The sequence below is a fragment of the Trichechus manatus genome, unplaced genomic scaffold (genome assembly GCF_000243295.1).
Source record: "Trichechus manatus latirostris isolate Lorelei unplaced genomic scaffold, TriManLat1.0 scaffold00010, whole genome shotgun sequence".
NCBI lineage: Eukaryota > Metazoa > Chordata > Mammalia > Sirenia > Trichechidae > Trichechus > Trichechus manatus.
Window position 1 is genome coordinate 16,151,534 of NW_004443946.1, and position 20,595 is coordinate 16,172,128.

Consider the following 20,595-nt stretch of genomic DNA (forward strand, 5'->3'; position numbering starts at 1 on the left):
ATTTAAGTGACATTGACTACGCTCTTCTAATTGTGCTGTTATTCTCACTTAAGATGAAGGCTTACAGGACAAAATAGTCTCCCATTTAACAATTACTATAAATGTTGCCCTATGACAATGGTTAACAATCTCACAACACATCAACAAAGATTTTAATCTACATTTTGAGGAAATATTCTAATATAAATAGAGACTTTTAAAAATAGATCAGAATATGGCTCACCATTGAACAAAATCTTGGACTCTTAATAAACAGAGGAACTTAATTTAACCAATCAGATATTCCCATTTTTAGAAATTATGTTTTTAAGCAAATGATAAATAAGAATTAAATATTTTACCGGAGATATTTTCTCTGCCCACTCAATCTCAGATTTGAATCCCACCTATTGGTTTCTTGACCCAAAAGCTGTTGCTTCTAATACAGGTGGTTAGAACTTTATGCCACTACATTAATCCTGAGTCAGAGCAGTTATTATTTTAGTTTTTGTTTTTAAAAGAAATTGTCCTCTAGGCAATTTCGGTGTTTACCTAAGCCTTTTTTAAACATAATGTCACCTCATCACTCTTAAAAGGTTAGGGCTCTATTGACCTTTTTAACTGTCATTCTCGTCAGGAAGCGTCCAGGTCTTTCTGCTCCTCTGCTGTGAATTCCGACTCAGATGAATACAGTGAGAGGAAGAGAGCTCAGAAAAGGAACTTTGAGTTTGACTCATTGGTGGTTGCTGGGTATAAATGAAAAACTGTGCCTGTGAGGTTGTTTTGGTAGCATTTACAAGGGCAAACGCCATGTGAAAACTAGGAATTACAATAAACCATGACATCTTCATTCAAATTGACTTATGGTTTCCTTCTCCAGAAAATGTGGGATGAGCTAGATCTCTGGCATTCTAAGCTAAATGATCTGGATTCTGAAGTTCAGGACATTGTTGAACAGGACCCAGGACAGGCTCAAGAGTGGATGGATAATTTGATGATCCCCTTCCAGCAGTATCAGCAAGTATCACAGAGAGCAGAAACTAGAACCTCACAGTTAAATAAGGTATGGCCATAGGACGTGGTAGCTACAGAACATGAGGTGGCATTGAGATGGGTTTAAAACAAAACAAAAAGGAGAGAGGTAATGAGTTTCGTTTGAATTGCCAGTTATAGGACTTGAAGCCAGAGCTGCAAGGTAGGTTCGGGTGGGCACTGAGGGGACAGTTTCACTGCTGGAACAGGCAGAAATCTGATTGGACAAGCAGAATAACTAAGTATCCAAAAGTCAGACCACAGCACTAGCCCAGGCAAGCATTGTGGTTCCCAGTAGGTGGATGATAACCAGTAAAGGACATTTAGGGCAGGCAACCTCAGGAGTCTGGGGAGGGAGCCAGCAACAAGAAAGACTGTCATTTAGGATCAAAGGAACAAGATAAACTCCCTCCCCCCCAGTAGGGGTCATAGGTGGGTGACTTGTGTAAGTGACCTAGCAAAAGTAAGACAGGATCCTAGTCTTAAGGGAACTGGGACATTACAAGACAAGGCCTACAGCAGAAGGACAAAGTACAAATCCAGTTTTCAGAATGAAGCATAAAATGAAGATTAGTTCCAGACTACCTGGAACCCTTACCAAGGCAAAGTTTGGGGTAGAATATCTTAAATCCTTTCCACCTATGGTCAGGATTAGTCTTAAACATTGAAAGATCAAAACCTGGAGGGGATGGTCAAATGGCCTCAGCCAGGAGTGAGGAGACGTGTAAGGCCTGACACACCACTGCTAACAGCAATTCTCCACTCAAGAATCATTCAACTCAAGTGAAAGGCTTCAGGCTGAATTTAGTACTGGATCTCTTTCACAGGCCACAGTTAAGATGGAGGAATATAATGACCTTTTGAAGAGCACTGAGGCTTGGATAGAAAATACCAGTCATTTGCTGGCCAATCCTGTCGACTATGACTCTTCAAGGACACTGAGTCAGCATGCAATCACCCTGCAGGTAAGTGCTCTTTCGATGGTTTCTGGGAGTCACAGAATATACTTAATAGTGGCTTAGCTGACCATTATGGTGATTTTTTTGTTTTTTTTTTTACTCTTTCCTAAAAAGCAACCGTACCTCCAGTCATGCCAAGCGCCAGAAGGAAGCTTGGGAGAGTGGAAAGCACTAGACAGGGATTTGGGAGACCAGGGTCTGGTTCTTTCCATCCTAATAACTACTTCATGACTTTAAATAATTAATGTCTTCACCACGGGCCTCAGTTTCTCCCATCTTTGAGTAAGAATGTTGCACTAGGATGGTATTGAAGAATTGTTATTGACAAAATTCAAAGATGGCCCTGAAGACCCCCATCTCCTGGTCTACATGAACTGTATCACCTCCCCTCTGACCCTTAAGTGTGGACATGAATATGAGTATTATGATCTTCCCAACTCTGAGTACTGTCTCTAGTTTTCTTGTGAAGGCGTATTTCCCTTCTCTTATACCATTTAGCCATGAGAAAGAATGACTTAGGAAAATGTTTATTTTATAACAGTTTTTACAGTAATCAGACCTCAAAGTTGATCCAACTCCCTTTTATATCTTTAGAATGGCACAATATATTCCTAAGTCAGCTGCTAACTTCATACTTCCTTGATGTTTGAGATTTTTTTGGCACCTTTTTTTCCTATATTTAACAGTTGTAAAGATACGGCATTTTCACTTTTTTTTTTTTTTTCTTTCCTTCCTCTTACCTGTGATTTCTTTTGTTCCCTCAGTCCCTTGTAGCTTGACTTTTCACATCTCTAAAGCATGTCATCTTTTTCTTTTTAATCATTTGTATGATTCACTGTTTTTAAGGTATTTGCCAAGGTAGAAGAGGGAAATGCTTTTTTCCTCATATGCTCATTATGAGTTTAAAAAAAAAAAACAAAAAAACTGTACAAACGTGAGCTCAGGTGACAGTAGCCAGACTTTTGCCACCTTCTGCTGCCACAGTTGTAAAAGTGTGACAGTGTCTCTCAGGCTGTTCAGGACATTTTGAATTGCTGGGCTTTGTTTATGATCTGGAACTGAGCAGAGGAAGCAGGGACACAGGAAGGTGCAGTTATGTTTCCCACAGAATGTATCTCCAGAGGCCCAACCTAATAAAATAACTAGTCCTATGTGAATACCTCATTTTATCCCTGTAATAACAGTAGTTGTCCGACTTTTATGATACCCTTTTCTGTTTATTCTAGCATTAGCAGGCATTGACTTTTAAAATTACACTTAAAGGAGTTTCAAATCTCTCCACTAAGCTTTAAAGTTCAAATTAAAAGTTTGTTTTAATTGCTGTATAGCCTTCTACCTAGATGGTGTTTATTAAAACAGGGTGTTATAACCTAATGATGATTCCACAAATACTGTTGCTATAATGGAGAATGATTGATTTTTATAATAAGAAAAAACTTTTTTTTAATCAACTTTATTGAAATATAATTTACATACGATAACATAAACCATCTGAAGTGTCCAGTTAGATGAGTTTTGGTAAACATATATAGTTGTGTAACCACCACCACCATCAACACAAAGAATGTACTCATCACCCTAAAAAGTTCCTCATGCCCCTTTGCAGTCCGTCCCCTTTTACCCACCTCCAGCCCCAGGCAATCACTCACTGATCTGCTTTCTATGTCTATAGTCTTGCCTTTTTTAGAATATCATACAAGTGAAATCATATGGTGTGTAGTCTTTTATGTCTGACTTTTTTCACTTAGCGTAATGTTTTTGAGATTCATCCAGCTTGTTACGTGTATCAGCAGATCGTTCTTTTGATAGCTGAATAGTATTCCATTTTATGGGAATAATGCAATTTGGGTTGTTTCCATTTGGGGGATATATATTAGTTATTTACTGCTGTGTAACAATTCACCCCAAAAGTTAGCAGCTTAAAACAACAAACACTGATTATCTCATAGTTTCTGTGGGTCAGGAATCCAGGCCCGGCTTAACTGGGTGCCTCTAGCTCAGGGTCTCTTGTGAGGATGCAGTCAAGCTGTTGGCAAAGGCTGCAGTCTTATCTGAAGGTTCAATTTGGATGCGGGGAGGGGCAGGATCTACCTCCAAGCTCACTCACATGGCTGTTGGCAGGCCTCAGAAATCCTTTCCAGGCTCACACACTCAGGTCTCTCTACAAGGCTACCTTATGGCATGGCAGCTGGCTTCTATCAAAATGAAAAATCCAAGTGAGAGCTAGAGAGCTCCCAAAACAGAAGCCACAATCTTTTTTTATACCCTAATCTTAGAACTGACATCCCATCATGTCTGCCATATTTTATTAGTTAGAAGTAAATCAGTTAAGTCCAGCCTACATTCAAGGAGAGGTGATTACAAGGGTGTGAATGCCAGGAGGTAGATCATTGGGGGCCATCATAGAGGCTGCCTACCACAGGCTATTATTATGAGCAAAGCTGCTATGAACATTCATATACAAATCTTTGTGTGAATGTATGTTTTCATTTCATTTCATTGGGTAAATAACTAGGGATAGGATTGCTGACTTTTGTAATAAATGTATGTTTAATTTGGTAAGAAGCAGCCAGACTGTTTTCCAAAGTAGCTGTACCATATTTCAAGCCCACCAGCAATGTGAGTTCTATTGGCTCCACATCCTCATCAGGACTTGATATTGTCTGTCTTTTCTATTTTAGCTGTTCTAGTGGATGGTATCTCATTGTGGTTTTTATTTGCATGTCTCAATGACTAGCAATTTTGAACGTCTATTCATGTGCTTATTCCTTTGTGAAGTATCCAATTTTTTGCCCATTTTTTTTATTGGATTGTTCATCTTATTGAGTTATGAGTTCTTTGTTTATTCTGGACGTATGTTATGAAAATATTTTCTCTCCATCTATGAATTGCATTTTCATTTCCTTAAAAATATTTTTTGAAAAGCACTTTATAATTTTGCTGAAATGCAATTTCTTTTCTTTTTATGGTTCATGTTTTTTTCTTTATCCTAGCAAAGAAATCTTTATTAACTCAAGGTCACAAAGATTTTCTCCTCCTATATTTTCTTCTAGAAGTTTTATAGTTTTAGCTCGTATGTTTAGGTCTGTAATCCATTTTGAGTTAATTTTTTATATGGTTTAAAGTAAGGATTGAGGTTCATTTTTTCCCCCATATTGGTATCCAATTGTTCTAGCCCCACTTTTTGAAAAGACTCTCCTTTCCTCATTGAGTTACCTTGGCACCTTACTGAAAATTAAGCAGCTGTATGCATGGTAGGTCTATTTCTTTGCTCTCTTTTCTGTTCTATTGATCGATGTGACTCTTCTTCACCAATTTGGCACTGTCTTGATTACTATAGCTTTATAGTAAATCTTGAAATCAGGTAATGTGAGTCCTACAAATTTATTCTTCTTTTTCAAAATTGTTTTGCTAATCTAGGTCCTTTGCATTTCCACATAAATCTTAGAATCAGCTTGTTGATATCTCTGTAGAGGTCTGTTGGAATTTTTACTGGTATTGCATTAAATATATAGATCTATTTGAGGAAATTGACACTTTAACCATATTGACTCTTACAGTGCAGGAACATAATATATTTCTCCATCTATTTGGGTTTTCTTTAATTTGTCTCAGTAATGTTTTATAGTTTTCAGTGTACAGATCTTACATGTATGTTGTTAAATTTATCCGTATTTTATGTTTTTTAATGCTATTTTAAATGATATAATTGGTAGAAAGCACTTGCTTTAAGTCTTCTTTCGAAAAGTTTTCTCCTACTAAGATTTTGAATAAAGGTCAATATAAAATTCTGAATAATCTGGTCAATTCTAGTTGTATAAGAGAAGTTGTATACATAACTGTTCTTTCTCTTGTTAGTTATTTTATAGAATTACTTGAAGACTACATTAGTCAGTTGAACATTTGCAATAGGTGACTAAGATATTTTGAAATCTTAAGTTTAAAAGTTAATACATTCTAAGTATTATTTAAGAAAAAAAGAAATGTTGAGGAGGAATGTCTAAGAAATTCTAAATATAAATATTTTTCACTTTCATTCGGTCTTACCAGATAGAACTCTTTTGGTATCAAGTTATTCAAGTCAGCTCAAGCAAGCTTCAGGAATTTTAATAACTTTAATAGAGGAATGTCTCGTAGAATGGCTTAAGGGGAGGGCATTGGCACCAAGACTGTCAAGCTTCAGGACTCCCTCCTCATTTCTCACCTCCACTTTGTTTATCTATTTCTTACAAACCCATAGTTCCCCAGATTCCAAGTCTAGCCAACTGGAGAAAGCCAGAAAGGCTTTCTTGGCCCCAGTTCTAATTACAGAGGAGTGAATTGTGGGTCAGGTGTTCCTGGCCCTGTCAATGATGGCTGGAGGAGCAGGTTTACATTTATAAGATAGAAGATAGCTGCTGCAGCACAACTGGAAGAACGTAATGGATGTCACTGAATTGTACATGTTGAAATTTTTGAAATGGTGTATCTTTTGGTATGTATATTTTCACCAAAAAAGAAAAAAGGTCCTCCAAGGTCAAGAAGGGAGAGTGTTGACATATTGTGGGTTTGTTAACCAATGTCATAAAACAATATGTGTACTGACTGTAATGAGAAACTATTTGTTCTGTAAACCTTCACCTAAAGTACAATAATAAACATTAAAAAAAAAGGAAGAAGAAGAAGATAGCTGCTACAAGCCCACCATAGCTGAAAATAGACAGTCAAGCAGTTGTTGTTAGCTGCCATCAAGTCAGCCGCCAACCCCTGGTGACCCTATGCACAACGGAATGAAAACACTGCCTGGTCCTGTGCCATCCCCATGATCAGTTGTGGATCAGACTATTGTGATCCATGAGGTTTTCGAGAGACAGTCCTTTCTTCCTAGTCCATCTTAGTCTGGAAGCCCCAGTGAAATGTGTTCAGTGTTATAGCAACACATAAGCCTTCAATGATGGATGGATGGTGGCTGCACATGAAGTGTATTGGTAGGTAATCAAACCTAGGACTTCTGCATGGAAGGTGAGAATTCTACCTCTGAATCACCAATGCCTTCAGTCAAGGAGTAGACACCTTTAAATCTCTAAATTCATCCACCACCATTGACCATAGTGTTCTGTGTTTTCATTAAAGAAAAAAAAAAAAATCATTGCCATTGAGTCGATTCCGACTCATAGCGACCCTATAGGACAGAGTAGAACTGCCCTGTAGAGTTTCCAAGGAGCACCTGGTGGATTTGAACTGCCAGCCTTTTGACTAGCAGCCATAGCTCTTAACCGCTACGCCACCATGGTTTCCGTGTTTTCATTAGGAAACTGGAAATGAGCAGTGTTAGTATAGAGTTTGAATGTTGAGACAATTTTAAATTTTCTTTGATATAAATTTATATAAACATGTTTCAGTATATTGATATGTCTCTTTTTTCTTTCCTTGTTTCTCATTGTCTAGATGGCTTTGGAAGATTCAGAACAGAAGCACAATCTTTTATATTCAGTTTTCTCAGATCTAGAAGACTTGTCAATAATTTTTGAAACAGATGACTTAGCACAGTTGGTACAGCAGTTAAGTAGTCAAGTAACAACCTTACAACAAAAAATAATGGAAAGCCTTCCACAGATTCAGCGAATGGCTGATGTAAGTTTGCATTATGAAGATGTGATGTCTTACTTTATATTTTATTTAGCAAATTCCAGCTATATTACTAATTAACTCCTAATTATATGAAGACAACTTGATTTGGTAAACTCGTCATGTTCTTATTTCTTGGATTGTATTTTACTTTACTTTGCAAACCTGCGGTGCAACTACAACAAAAAATCATATTCCCGTTCTCAATCTGGAAATGGTCTGTTTTGAGAGGGAAGAATCTAGACCAAATAAGTGCAGTGTTTTCCCTATGTCAGAGAGGCAGTGATATTGTTGAACTCAAAGCATAGATTAACAGAAAGAGAATGAAGACACATAACTTCCCAAGTCTTCATTCACCAGTAGCAAATATTTATTGAGGGCCTGCTGTGTAGAAGCCACTAGATTTTTAAATAATTTTACTTATTTTTGCTTGAAACAAGTGAGGCATTTATTTAACAATGGAGTCACATAACGAAGACAAGTGCCGTTAGTTCTTAATTATTTACCTTTTGTTTCTCAATTACTTTCCCTACACACTTGTGTAACTTCAGGGAAATGGTTGTTAAAGTAAATATCCTTGGTGTTACTGACACGTAGTCCAAACTTTTAAAATGCTTCTGTAATTTTTGGTGGAAATCATCCTAAAATACAATGTATACGTCTATATGCTTTCTTAAATAGAAGATGCAGAAAATAATTTCAGTATCATTTAACTTTTCTTCATAATTTGGAGACTTCACTCTGAACAATTACTGTACTTACTGCTTCATTTGCTTCAGGTCTATAAAGTTGTACTTGTTTTTATATTGAATGACTCAAAATTGCTATAATTTGAAACTCTTGATCTTTTACTGTGTAGTTATTCCCTTCATTATTGTAATTTCTTATTGTTGAAGAGTACCAGACTTGAGTTCTAAAGTAAAGGTCTGAAAGTCCTCTTACAGTGTGAGCAGGCTTCAATATGTGGATTTTTGCAGCACATATTCTTACTTATATTTTGCAGCATTTTCACTTTAAGGTTCTTGGCCAGGTTCTGGAAGTTAAGAGAGTAACCACTGGATAAATGAACCATTGTTTAAATAACCTGAGTAGGTTATGAAGTAATTTAGTGACTCTGCATGGCAGTGGTTCATTAGGGATTGACAAGAAAATCCTGTCAGTCTTCCAGCTCCTGTGATATTTTTCTAAGAAGGGCTGTATCATTTTACTTAAAGTGGTAGGAATTTTTTAAATACCAGTCCCTCTTGCATTCAGGTGTTTAAATACATTCCAAAGGTTAATCTAAAGAGTTTGTAGATAGTTTGGAATTTACTACAAAAAAGTGATTTGAATTCATGCTACTTCTGTTCTCCTAGTATGAGTAGTTGAAAATTGGCTATTATTCAACAAGGAATAAGCCATGCTTAATAGTGTGGTATACTATCAATAGACTGACATTTTTATTGAAAACAATCAACATTGTGTAGTACTTGGTAGTTCTTAAGAGAAATAACTGGCAAACGTGTTTTGGTTAAATATGTGAATAGAGTTAACGGCAATACATTGTGTTTTATAGATTATTAATATACTCCATGAGCGTTTTATTGTTGCTTAAATTCTAGGATGTGGTTGCTATTGAAACTGAAGTAAAATCAATGGAAAAGAAAGTTTTAAAAATCAAAACTATTCTTTTATCAAAAGAAATATTTGATTTTTCACCTGAAGAAAATCTTAAGCATGGGGAGGTAAGCATGGATTATTATTAGAAGTATTTTCTCATGATACTTATGATGTCTTTTTTAAAATATGTGAAAGTATGCTGTGGTTAAAAAATCATTTAGTCTTGCTAGAGTAACAGCAAAGTAAGGCTGGAAAATAGATTTAATGACTATAAATAATCATATTTTAAATCATATTCATAGTACTATCTATATCATTTTCCTATAGGTTATTTTTTCAGTTACTTTCTTCCTAAAACTTAAAAAGTTGGAAGTGTTAACTTTAAGTCAAATCCAGGTGTATAATAGTCCAAGAACTTGAGCATCTAAGTCAGGGAGAAATGGATTCCAGTCTCAGTTACACTGCTTACAGGCTCTATAACTTGGAACAATTAGCTAAGTTTTCTTGGACTGTCTTTCATACCTGTAAATTGATAATGAGGTGTTTACATTGAACAGTTATAATATATAAAGAGCCCCTAGCTCAGGAGCTGGAACATGCTAAGCAGCAGACAAACATTGATTCCCCCTTAGCCTAATGAGTAACAGCATGTGCCTTGGGATCAGTCACACCCTGGTTTTAATCCCAGCTCTGTCTCTCGCAACATAACCTTGCCTGGGTCTTCTAACTTCTGAACCTAGTTTTTCTACCTGTGAAATGGAGGTTGTCATGGATTAAATTGTGTCCCACCCCAAAAATGTGTCAACTTCGTTAGGCCATGATTCCCAGTATTGTGTGGTTTCCCCTATTTTGTGTCTTTCCTATGTGTTGTAAATCATAATCTCTGCCTGTGGTTAAGGAGGATTAGGGTGGGATGTAACACCCTTGCTCAGGTCACATCCCTGATCCAATTGTAAAGGGAGTTTCCCTGGGGTGTGGCCTGTACCACCTTTTATCTTACAAGAGATAAAAGGAAAGGGAAACAAGCAGAGTTGGGGACCTCATACCACCAAGAAAGCAGTGCCGGGAGCAGAGCATGTCCTTTGGACTCAGGGTCCCTGCGTGGAGAAGCTCCTAGTCCAGGGGAAGACTGATGACAAGGACTTTCCTCCAGAGCGGACAGAGAAAGCCTTCCCCTGGAGCTGATACCCTGAATTTGGACCTGTAGCCTACTAGACTGTGAGAGAATAAATTTCTCTTTGTTAAAGCCATCCACTTGTGGTATTTCTGTTATAGCAGCACTAGATAACTAAGACAGAGGTCATGATTACCTACCTCCCAGAGTAGTTGTGAGGATTAAATGAAAGGATACCTGTAAAGTGCTTAGTAAAGTAAATAAGCTCTTCTAATTTACTGGTTATGTAAATCCAGATTTCTATGGATCAGATATTATTAAAGCAAAATATAATTATATCATACTTCTAGGGCTTATAAATTTGACAGGACAGTTGAGTTCAATTCACTAAGCATTTTTTGAGGTCCTGCTATGTGGAAAGCCTTGTGCTAGGTATTGGTGCTGCCAAGGTGAATAAGATGGAGTACCTGCCCTTAAATAGCTCACTGCCTGGTGATAATACACAAAGTAAAACAACAGTTTTACAGAGAAAGAGAGAGAGAGGAAGGGAGGGAAGGAAGAAAAAGGTTGTGCAAGGGATAATTCAGTGCTAGTAGGTTTCTCTTACCCAGCCAGTCTTTCATGAGACCCTTAATTACCAGATCACAAATGATATAATAGTCCTTTTGAATCTGAACTAAGGGAGTGTTTAAAAATTGAAACTGTGAAGGCTAAATTACACAGTATTTCAATTAAAAAAATTAAATTTAGTGGTTCCCCCCCCCCCTTTTTTTAATGTGATATTTTTTTTCTTATGTAATTAAGGTCATACTTGAAAATATACATCCTATGAAGAAAACCATTGCTGAGATAGTGTCCTACCAAGTAAGATTGCAGTTACCCAAGACAGGAGTGAAATCTCTGCCTGTGTTTCAGCGGACAAATCAGCTTTTACAGGATGTAAAATTGTTGGAAAATGTGATTCAAGAACAAAATGAGTTATTAAAGGTGAGCAGGGTATGATGGCATACAACTTATTTGAAAATGTTCAGCCAAAGCTGGTTTTGTTTTCATTTTTGATAAATGAGCAGATCAAATTCCCATGGCAATAAGATACTACCATTGTTGATTCCTTTGGTCTCTCCCACCATCACTATCTAGGAGGCTGCATTTAATATATGAACATTTCCTCATGCTCAAATGGGGCTAAGGTTATTTTTCTCAGTTCTTACCCTTGTGCTGGTGCAGACATTAAAGCATAGTTATGGTCTGTTTAATTCCATTAATAGTTGTTGAAGACCTGCATGGATAAGGGTGTTGTTTTTGGGTGCCATCGAGTTGGTTCCAACTCATAGTGAACCCACATGACAGAGTAGAACTGCCCTATAGGGTTTTCTTGGCTGCAGTCTTTACAGAAGCAGATTGCCAGGCCTTTCTTCCATGGCACTGCTGGGTGGCTTCAAACCACCAACCTTTTGGTTAGCAGCTGAGCACTTAACCACTGGATCATGCATAAGGTGCTGTGGGAAGATTCAAACCCAGAAAAGGCACTTGCAGTCTCTGAGGCAAACAGACCTGTACAGTGATCATCGTGATAATAATCTCTGTACATTTCAGTCACTTTCACATAATCATCTCATTTTATTTTCAAACACATGATACAGGTAGAACAGGTGCTTTGTCATCTTTATTTTTACACAGAAGGAGACGAATACCAGAGTTAATTTGTGTAGAGATTAGTCTGTGTACAGATAGGACAAGAGTGAGAGTTTCTAAAATCCTGGTATCATTCTCCATCTCGGGGAGCCTCAAGTCAGGAATTATCATTAGATAGAAACTACATTTTATTTTGGTTTGTATTCCTACGTCAACAACCACTCCCACAAGAATGGAAAGTTGCTGAAAGAGCCTTAAATTCCAGACTTTCCAGCCCTCTTGGTAGATGTCTCCATCCTGCTTGTCATGATCAGGTGGTTTCGTTTAGAAGGGGTTATTTTTTTTCCCTTCCTGACCACTCCCTGGTTATAAGAAAACTGCTGTACCTTTCTACTTGTTAAATTTCTGTCACACTTAAGGTGGTCACTCTTTGTTCTCTTAAGACTTTGAGGGCACTGTACTCTCTGGTTTGGGTCTTAGCTCACACTGTCTGTCTGGCCTGACTACTGATAACCAACATCATCTCCTAACACCCTAGAGAGAAGAAAGGTCTGGTACTCAATGTCTTACTTTTTAATAACATAAGGAGAGGGAAAAAGGAGAGAATACAAAATTTGATCTATTATTTTTAATCTTTTTGTGCTTTATTGATGTCCTGGTCGGGAAAAGAAAATAACAACCCTTACTGTGCTTTAAAGTGGCTTCTTCACATGATGAAAGGGAGAAATAGCAGAGGAAATTATATTTTGTGCCAAGTTAGGTATCAAACCATGCTACTGAAATTTTCTGTCTTGTTGTGTGAGTGAAAATCAGATACCACCTCATATATTTCAAAGCTACGTAAGCCAGTAGTAATAAAAATCATTAGAATATGGTACATTTCTTTTAATTTCTACATTAAGTATTGTAAGTACCCTCATTGTAGAAAACGAGACAAATTACTTTTAGGGGAAGTAAGAGGATGTAGCTCATTATTGAACACTGGGGAACAGATGTGTACGGCCAACATTGTTATTCATTTCCAGCCTACAGCTAAAATCATGGTTAAATATTAAAGAACTTACAAAGAAGAATTCTGTCTTGGCCAGAAACTTTATACTTTGAAAAGGCATTTTGCTTCATTGTGAAGTATAGCAAGGATGTAGCTAGATTTTCATTTGAAGTCAATTTCTTTACCATCAGTCATCATACTTTAAAAAAAAAATTTATTGTGTTAAAATATATATAACAAAACATTTTCCAGTTTAGCCATTCTTAAGTGTACAATATAGTGAAATTAATTACATTCACCATGTTGTGCAACCATTACCACTATCCATTTTCCAAATATCACTCTAAACAAAAACCCAATACCCCTTAAGCAATAATACCCCATCTTCTCCCTTCCCAGCCCCTGGGAACCACTAATAATCTTTTGTCTGTATACATTTGCCTGTTCTAGGTGTTTCATATAAGTGAGATCATACAATATTTGTCCTTTTGCATTTCTTCATACTTTGATTATATCATTTAGTTCACAATTAGTTTTGAACTCTACTACTCCTGTAACACTGGAGTCCAGGCACTGTTATTGATTTTGTCTTATTCTGCAAATTCAGACTGAGCTTGATCCCTCAATTTCTGGCTCAAAAATGTTTATCACTGATCCCAAGAGGTGTCAGGTGGAGATGTGGCTGGACTGGGAAAATTCATCATTGCTGTCAGAATGACTCCAATCACATGACCTTTCCCTCCCAAGTCAGTAATGTCACCTTCCTGCATGGAAAGCCCCACAGGGAGTATGTATTACAGTGGTATACGTGGCCTACCATAATTTCATAAGACTCAGCAACTTTATATTAACATGCCATAAAATATTTCCCAGAATAGTAAGCCCACTATCCTGGAAGTACTTAAGAGCAAAGGGGTATCAAATTGCACTCCAAGCACTGAACATGGTGCCCTGGATCTAGTAGAACAAGCTTAGGTGTCAGCTTTGAAAAACATTCTCTGCATTCAAGTTACCACTTCCTGTTGAAAACTGCCTGGGTACAGATTTTCTGGAACTGATTGGAACCTCTCACAGGGATAAAAAAATTTTTTTAAAAACTCAGTGCTGCCCATTTGATTCCAACTCATGGTAACCCCAAGTGTGTCAGGGTATAACTGTACTCCCTAGGGTTTTCAGTGGCTAATTTTTTGGAAGTAGATCACCAGGCCATTCTTCTGAGGCCTGGGTGAAGTTGAACGTCCAACATCTCAGTTAGCAGCCAAGTGCATTAATTGTTTGCACTACCCAGGGAATCCTGGCAGGATTAGACATTGGAAATAACCATTAATCTAGACCTGAATCCTTACGTCAAGATTCTTCTTCTTCTTTTTTTTTTTTTTTGGTACTTTATAGATAGTCATAAAACAGATTAATGAATGTGATGAAGAAATGGAAAATTTGAAAGAGATATTAAATGATTATTCAGCTGAGTTCTCCCTTGAACATATGTCACCAGACCAAGCTGCCAACCTGCCACAAGTACAGGTAAGTTTCTTTCATTCATTCATCCATCTATCAGTTCATTCAATAGTCACTAAGTCTTTGGTGTCTAGAAGCCTTTGTGGTGGTACAGTGTATTTCATACTTAATTGTCAACTTGAACGTATTTTCTGCATGTCTTTCCATTCCTGTTTCTTAAAATAGTTGATTACCTAATTATCGTAACTTAAAAATATAAAATTGTAGCCCCCTGATGTTTAGTCTAGAGGAGCCATATCTGTTTATAGGCTGGGCAGTCCTAACCCCAGAAACTGGAGTAGGCCTGTCACACCTGCTTCCTTAATGGAGGGCCCTTCAGGTGCATTTAGCCTCAGCTCTGTGCATTTTGGTCTGAATTTGCTCTGGTACCTGACTTTCTGGCTAACTTCCTGGGACAGAGGTCAGGAGGTGTGGGCAGGCTTGGCTTGCAGAGGTGAAGATCCCAAACACTACTATAATGAAGAGTTCCGTATACTAAGTAGTGTTTACCTGATTCATTGGTCATGCCCTGTTTAACAATGTCCTGTAGATCCAGTTATGATGGTTTGTATATTAACTCTCTACTGCCAGAGTTTTTTCAGTCTGTTTTTGAATTAATACTTGTATAATGAAAAAGCCTGAATGTATGCCCGAGATCATGAGACAGCTACGTTTTTCCTACCATCAAGTTGATGTAGGCAGGCAATTGATATGGTGATCAAAGCAAGGTGATGCCAGTTGCTAGCTGGAAGACTATGGTGAGTTACTTAAGATCTGAGGTGAAGTAGAGAGGGGTCCAAGGTGACACAGCTAGTAAGTGGTGGACTCAATAATGTAGTCAATGTTAAAGACTCTGTATTGTAAAAATGTCAAATTTCTCTTTACACTAAAAAATTAAGGATCCCAAGAGCTTTTTTTAAAAAATATAGGTTTTATCTATCAATATAGAAATTAAAGCCGAAAAACTTAAAATATATTTGTTTCTTTTATTTTTAATTAACAATAATAAACCCATTATACTTTAATATAAATAACATTTTAATGAAAATAACTATTTTCTAAAACAAAAAGTAGTGAGAAGAATCACACTGTTATACATTTTTGTAAATTCTTCATTATCTGGCTTAATAGAAGACAGCTAGATTCTCGTCTGCTTCTGCATTCAATCTGTTGAGGTACTTTTGGTTCAAATATACAAAAACAATCCAGCTATATGGATATCTGTTGGAAAAAGGGAGGAATATTTTAATTGTCTTTTTGAGTAATTGTGGACATTCTTCTCTGAAACTATGCTAAAACTCTACATGTGGTAGTTGCTCACAGGTTAGTTGTAAAATGGAGTCTTAAGACATGTTGATGAACTTTTCACACTCTTACTGTAAAATCCATTGGTCTGTCTTGTACTTTGAATGGATCTTCTAACTGCATAATTTTATAACATTAAGCTTGATCATTTGGAAAATATTCCTTCACTGAGTTATGCAGATCATCCAAATGTTGACACATTTCATTAGATGATATCAAAAAACCACATAACACCATCTATCTCTTCAGAAAAATCCTTTAGTATTTAACTTTATAGGTATTGTTTGCCAGCTGTTATTTTAAGTAAAAATGGTATTCCATAAAGAAAAAAAAAAAAGGCTAGTTCAGCTGGCAACTCAGTCACACAAATGCTATTCCTCAACCATCATACTGTTTGGTGTACTTTATACATACTTTTCCATTTTGTCACACTGAATATTAAAAAGACTTGTTCTTCATGAAGGGCATTCTTAAACTGGCTTTTTTTTTTTTTTTTTTTTTTAACTACAAATACATGGCAGTGAAGAATACAGTAACTACTAATACAATTGGTGTCCCTGCCTTGATTTATGCTAAGGTGCCGAAAGTTTTACCCACCATTGTTTTCGTGCCATCAGTGCAGTGTCAACACTAGTAAAAGAGCCAAGTGATGTCTTAGTAACATTGTGAAAATAATCTTGACCTCACAGACATGTGGACCACTTTGAGAACCACTGCTCTATGCCCTGCTATGCCTCCATAGTACCGGGTCTCAGCAGTCTACTCTGTGTCTCTAAGTCTTCTTCTAATGGCTGTAGTATTACTTTTGTTGGTAAGGCACTGCACCTCTGAAATTAATGTTTATTGGAAATGGAACATAAACGACAGCCAACTTAGACTTAATCCAGGCAATTATCATTTCCCAAAAGCAATCACAGGGAGTTTTGACTCAGGCAGAATAATAGTATTGATGTAGGAATGTGTGCAGTAGCAAAAGGGGTCTGAGGGCTGAGTGTCAGGAAGTCCAGGTCTGTACTCCGTCTCTGAATAGCTACAGCTGTGGACAAATCACCTTCTTTCTCTGGACTTCAGAGCTCTTGTTTGTAGGTAGTGACATGTTAAATTTCTCTGCAAAAGAATTAATAATTTTGTGAATATCTATAAAATAGATTTCAGTATAATAATATATATGTATTATTTTATAACACACAGTGTTGCCAAGTGTTTTGTAGCAAAATTTCTACCAGAATAAAAAAAGTGATAGAGGTTTAAGGAATATACTAGGAACAATATTCCAATTGTTCCTAACAATGAAAGTTTCTTAAAAAGGAGTATGTTAGAGCTCAGACAGAGGTTGAATGGCATGTATCAGGGATGCAAGAGAGAAAGATGTTACACTGGATGACCTGAAATTTCTTCCAAGTCTAGGATTCTATAATTCTATAATCCTCTTAGGACAGTGGACATCTGCATATCTACCATGTATAAGAAGTTTTTTTTAAGTAACATTATAAAGCTTGGAATCATTTGTCCATCATTCCCATAGTAAGTTACACTTCACAGTATTACTACTATTTGTTAATTTATTCCCATTTGGTAGGAGGCTTTGCCTGTGGAAAAAGTTAAGGAATTCAGTAATGTCTAATGAGGCTTCAAAGGCAATAATAAAAGTGTGAGATTTCTAACCCTGTTTTCTCTCAGTGATTCCCAAACGTTAGTCTGTTTAAGAATCTCCTGGAAAGCTTGTTGAAATACAGGTTCCTGGGACTGACCTCACAGATCGGGTCCAGTCAGTCCTGTGGCATCCACTGGAACAGTGACTCCCAGCCCCAGCCCCATGCCACAGCCATCCATGGAGCTTGTTACAAATTTCTGTGCCTCAGCTCAATCCCCAGAGATTCTCCTTCACAAGGTCTTGGGCGGGGTTAAGGCATCATATTGCTTATAGAGCTTCCACAGGTTATTTGGAATTGCAGCCAGAACGGAGTGGTACTATATTGTACCAGAGACAAGCTCCTGGCTCTGCAAACCAAACAGCGTGGAAAAAGTTTAATCCCTTCTACCAAACAAAGCAGGCGCCTGTGGACAAGCTAAGGCCTCAAACTCCCCAAAACAGTGGAAACACTTTTTCTGCACAGGGAGAAATCAGCAATATGGAAGAGCAAATTCTAGGTCTAAACCAGAAAAAAGAAGATCTGTTGGTGGACTTTAAGGCTGCAGTACTAAACCTTCACCAGCATTTGAAGCAAGAACAAGAATTAGAAAAAGAAATGCTGTCAGCTGCTGCACCAGAAGAGGGTGGAGTGGCTGAGAGGGATGTTTCTGAATGGAAGGTGGGTGTGACTGTAGGTTAGTACTGATCCCGCATTCCGCGAGACTGCTACATGGGTCATGTTTTTTCACCTGAAAAACCCGTGGCATCTATGTCTATGGTCTATAGCAAAGGTATTTAAAAAGTAGAAATATTCCACTTGAGATTGTTTACTAGTGAATATAAATCCTCGGGGTGTGTATGTTCTGGACTTAACCCAGAATTCTTATGCCCAAGTTACTTAATGAAGTACTTATGAAATTCCTAGGGCAGGTAGATGGGAGCCACCCTTTGAAGTATCTTCCTACTGAAAAGACAGCCCATTGCAGACTCAGAATTGGGGCACAGCACTTCTTCTCTAAGCCTGTGCTGAATCCATGTCCATGAATCACATTCTTGAATTCTTTGGGTGAGGGGCTATAGGAGACAATGCAAGTAAAAGCAATCTAAGATTTGATAAAGTCAGGTATTTGGCTGCGTAAGCCGAGAGGCGCAGGACACGAAGGCTACTTGTGTGGGTGAGCATCTTGGATAAAGTGAGTAAAAAATTAGCTACACAAAAATGTGGCCAGGCGGGGATTGGGGGATGCTGAGCTGCAACTTGACTGCACGTATGCTTGTGCTGTGCCTTTCAGTTGAGCAGAACGGGCTCCATGTCTCTCCTGCCTGCAGTCTTGGAAGAGGCAGAGGAAAGCTCCCTGAAGAGTGAAGTAAGGAAACCGGTTTTTACGTTACCGTCTGTTACAATCGAAATCTTTTAAGGAAGGTCAATAAAAAGATCTTAAAATGAATAGAAACCTAGAGAGTTTTGAACTTAGTGCTGACATTCTATAGGGGTGATTGAAGTAGTTCTCTTACGTTATTAACGTTGTTCAAGTGTGTCTAAGACTACTTCACCACGTAAGAGTGGGACAAATGTAATTCAGACACACTTACTGGCGTAAGGGAGAAGATGAAGAAGTTCTTTGTAATATTCTGACTTGTGAGTACTTTTTCTGAAGTTTTCAGGGTATGCTGTTCAGCACTCCTGGTGTGCTTTCTGAAACTTTATTTTTTCATAGTCAAATTACTTTTTAGTCTAAAACAGTAATGCCAAGGACAAAAAGAGTTGTGTTAGCAACTAATTACTAATTATTACTACTTCATTATAAGTCGTGGAATGAGGCATTTATACTTGTCTTTCCTGACATTGGTTTCTATTTCACACTTTAAAAACTAATGGGTCTTCCAGAATAGGCAAATGCATAGAGACCAAGGTTCATTACTGGGAAGTAGAAATGGGGGAGGGGGATATTACTTAAGGGGTACAGAGTTTTTGTTTAAGGGTGATGAAATAAATTGGAAATGGATAGTGGTGATTGTTGCATAACATGGTGAACGTAGTTAGTGTCTCTGAGTAGTACACGCAGCAATGGTTGAAATGTTTTGTTATGGATATTTAACTACAATAAAAATGTTTTTTAAAAAAAACACAAAACTAATGGGTCCTCTACCAAAAAAAAAAAAAGAAAGAAAATTGCAGTAACTGGTGGTTTTTATGTCTCACATAAAACCACCAGACATTTTTATGTTCATTTTATAAATTGTTAAATAGTTCCATTGTCACATAGAGCAGACCTCTTATCCTATAGTGTATCACTGCCTTGCCTCTGATAAGGTCCCCGGGTGGCACAAGCAATTTGCAGTCGACTACTAACCTAAAGGTTGGTAGTTCAAACCCACCCAGTGGCACTGCGAAAAAGCCTGGTGATCTGCTTCTGTAAAAAGTGCAGCCAAGAAAACCCTATGGAGCAGAAATCTCTTCTGGAACACATGGGGTCACCATGAGTCAGAATTGACTCGATGGCAACAGATTTGGTTTTGGTTTACTCTGCCTCTGAGTTACCAGGTGAGGACGCAGTAGTAGGATAAGCAAGAGTGTGGGTATACAAGAGTGTGGATTTACTATGCTCCTTTATGACAGAGAGAATTCTGAGAATGGAGGAGGTACCAGTGGCCAAAAGAGAGTACGTCGCTATGAGTTCTATTTGAGACATGTATTTGCCTCTGAGTTTATAAGTTTATAATATCCATTGTTTACCTTTGACGATTAAAAACAAAAAACATGTTCATCACACTGTTATTTTAAAGATAACATTTAAGGTTACATTTACTAAAGCTGATTAAATTTCTAGAGCACTGTTTTTATTTTTTTTAATTGTACTTTAGACGAAGGTTTACAGAACAAATAGTTTCTCATTCAACAGTTAGTACACATATTGTTTTATGACATTGGTTAACAACCCCACGACATGTCAACACTCTCCCTTCTCGACCTTGGGTTCCCTATTGCCAGCTTTCCTGTCCCCTTCTGCCTTCTAGTCCTTGTCCCTGGGCTGTTGTGCCCCATTGGTCTCGTTTTGTTTTATGGGCCAGTCTAATCTTTAGCTGAAGGATGAACCTCAGCAGTGACTTCATTACTGAGCTAAAAGGGTGTCCAGGGGCCATATTCTTGGGGTTTCTCCAGTCTCTGTCAGACCAGTAAGTCTAGTCTTTTATTGTGAGTTAGAATTTTGTTCTACATTTTTCCCCAGCTCTGTCTGGGACC

At 37.5% G+C, this 20,595-nt stretch overlaps 1 protein-coding gene across 1 annotated transcript in view; it reads left to right on the top strand.

Moving 5' to 3' along the window:
* The window catches only part of SYNE2 (spectrin repeat containing nuclear envelope protein 2), a 325,154-nt gene that overhangs the window by 172,938 nt on the left and 131,621 nt on the right, over positions 1-20,595 (top strand). The window contains exons 55-62 of the mRNA XM_004370941.1: positions 860-1,042; positions 1,839-1,976; positions 7,398-7,583; positions 9,179-9,301; positions 11,095-11,277; positions 14,309-14,440; positions 17,836-18,030; positions 18,644-18,718. Coding sequence (XP_004370998.1) covers positions 860-1,042; positions 1,839-1,976; positions 7,398-7,583; positions 9,179-9,301; positions 11,095-11,277; positions 14,309-14,440; positions 17,836-18,030; positions 18,644-18,718 — 1,215 coding nt within the window. The remainder of the gene's footprint in view (positions 1-859; positions 1,043-1,838; positions 1,977-7,397; positions 7,584-9,178; positions 9,302-11,094; positions 11,278-14,308; positions 14,441-17,835; positions 18,031-18,643; positions 18,719-20,595) is intronic.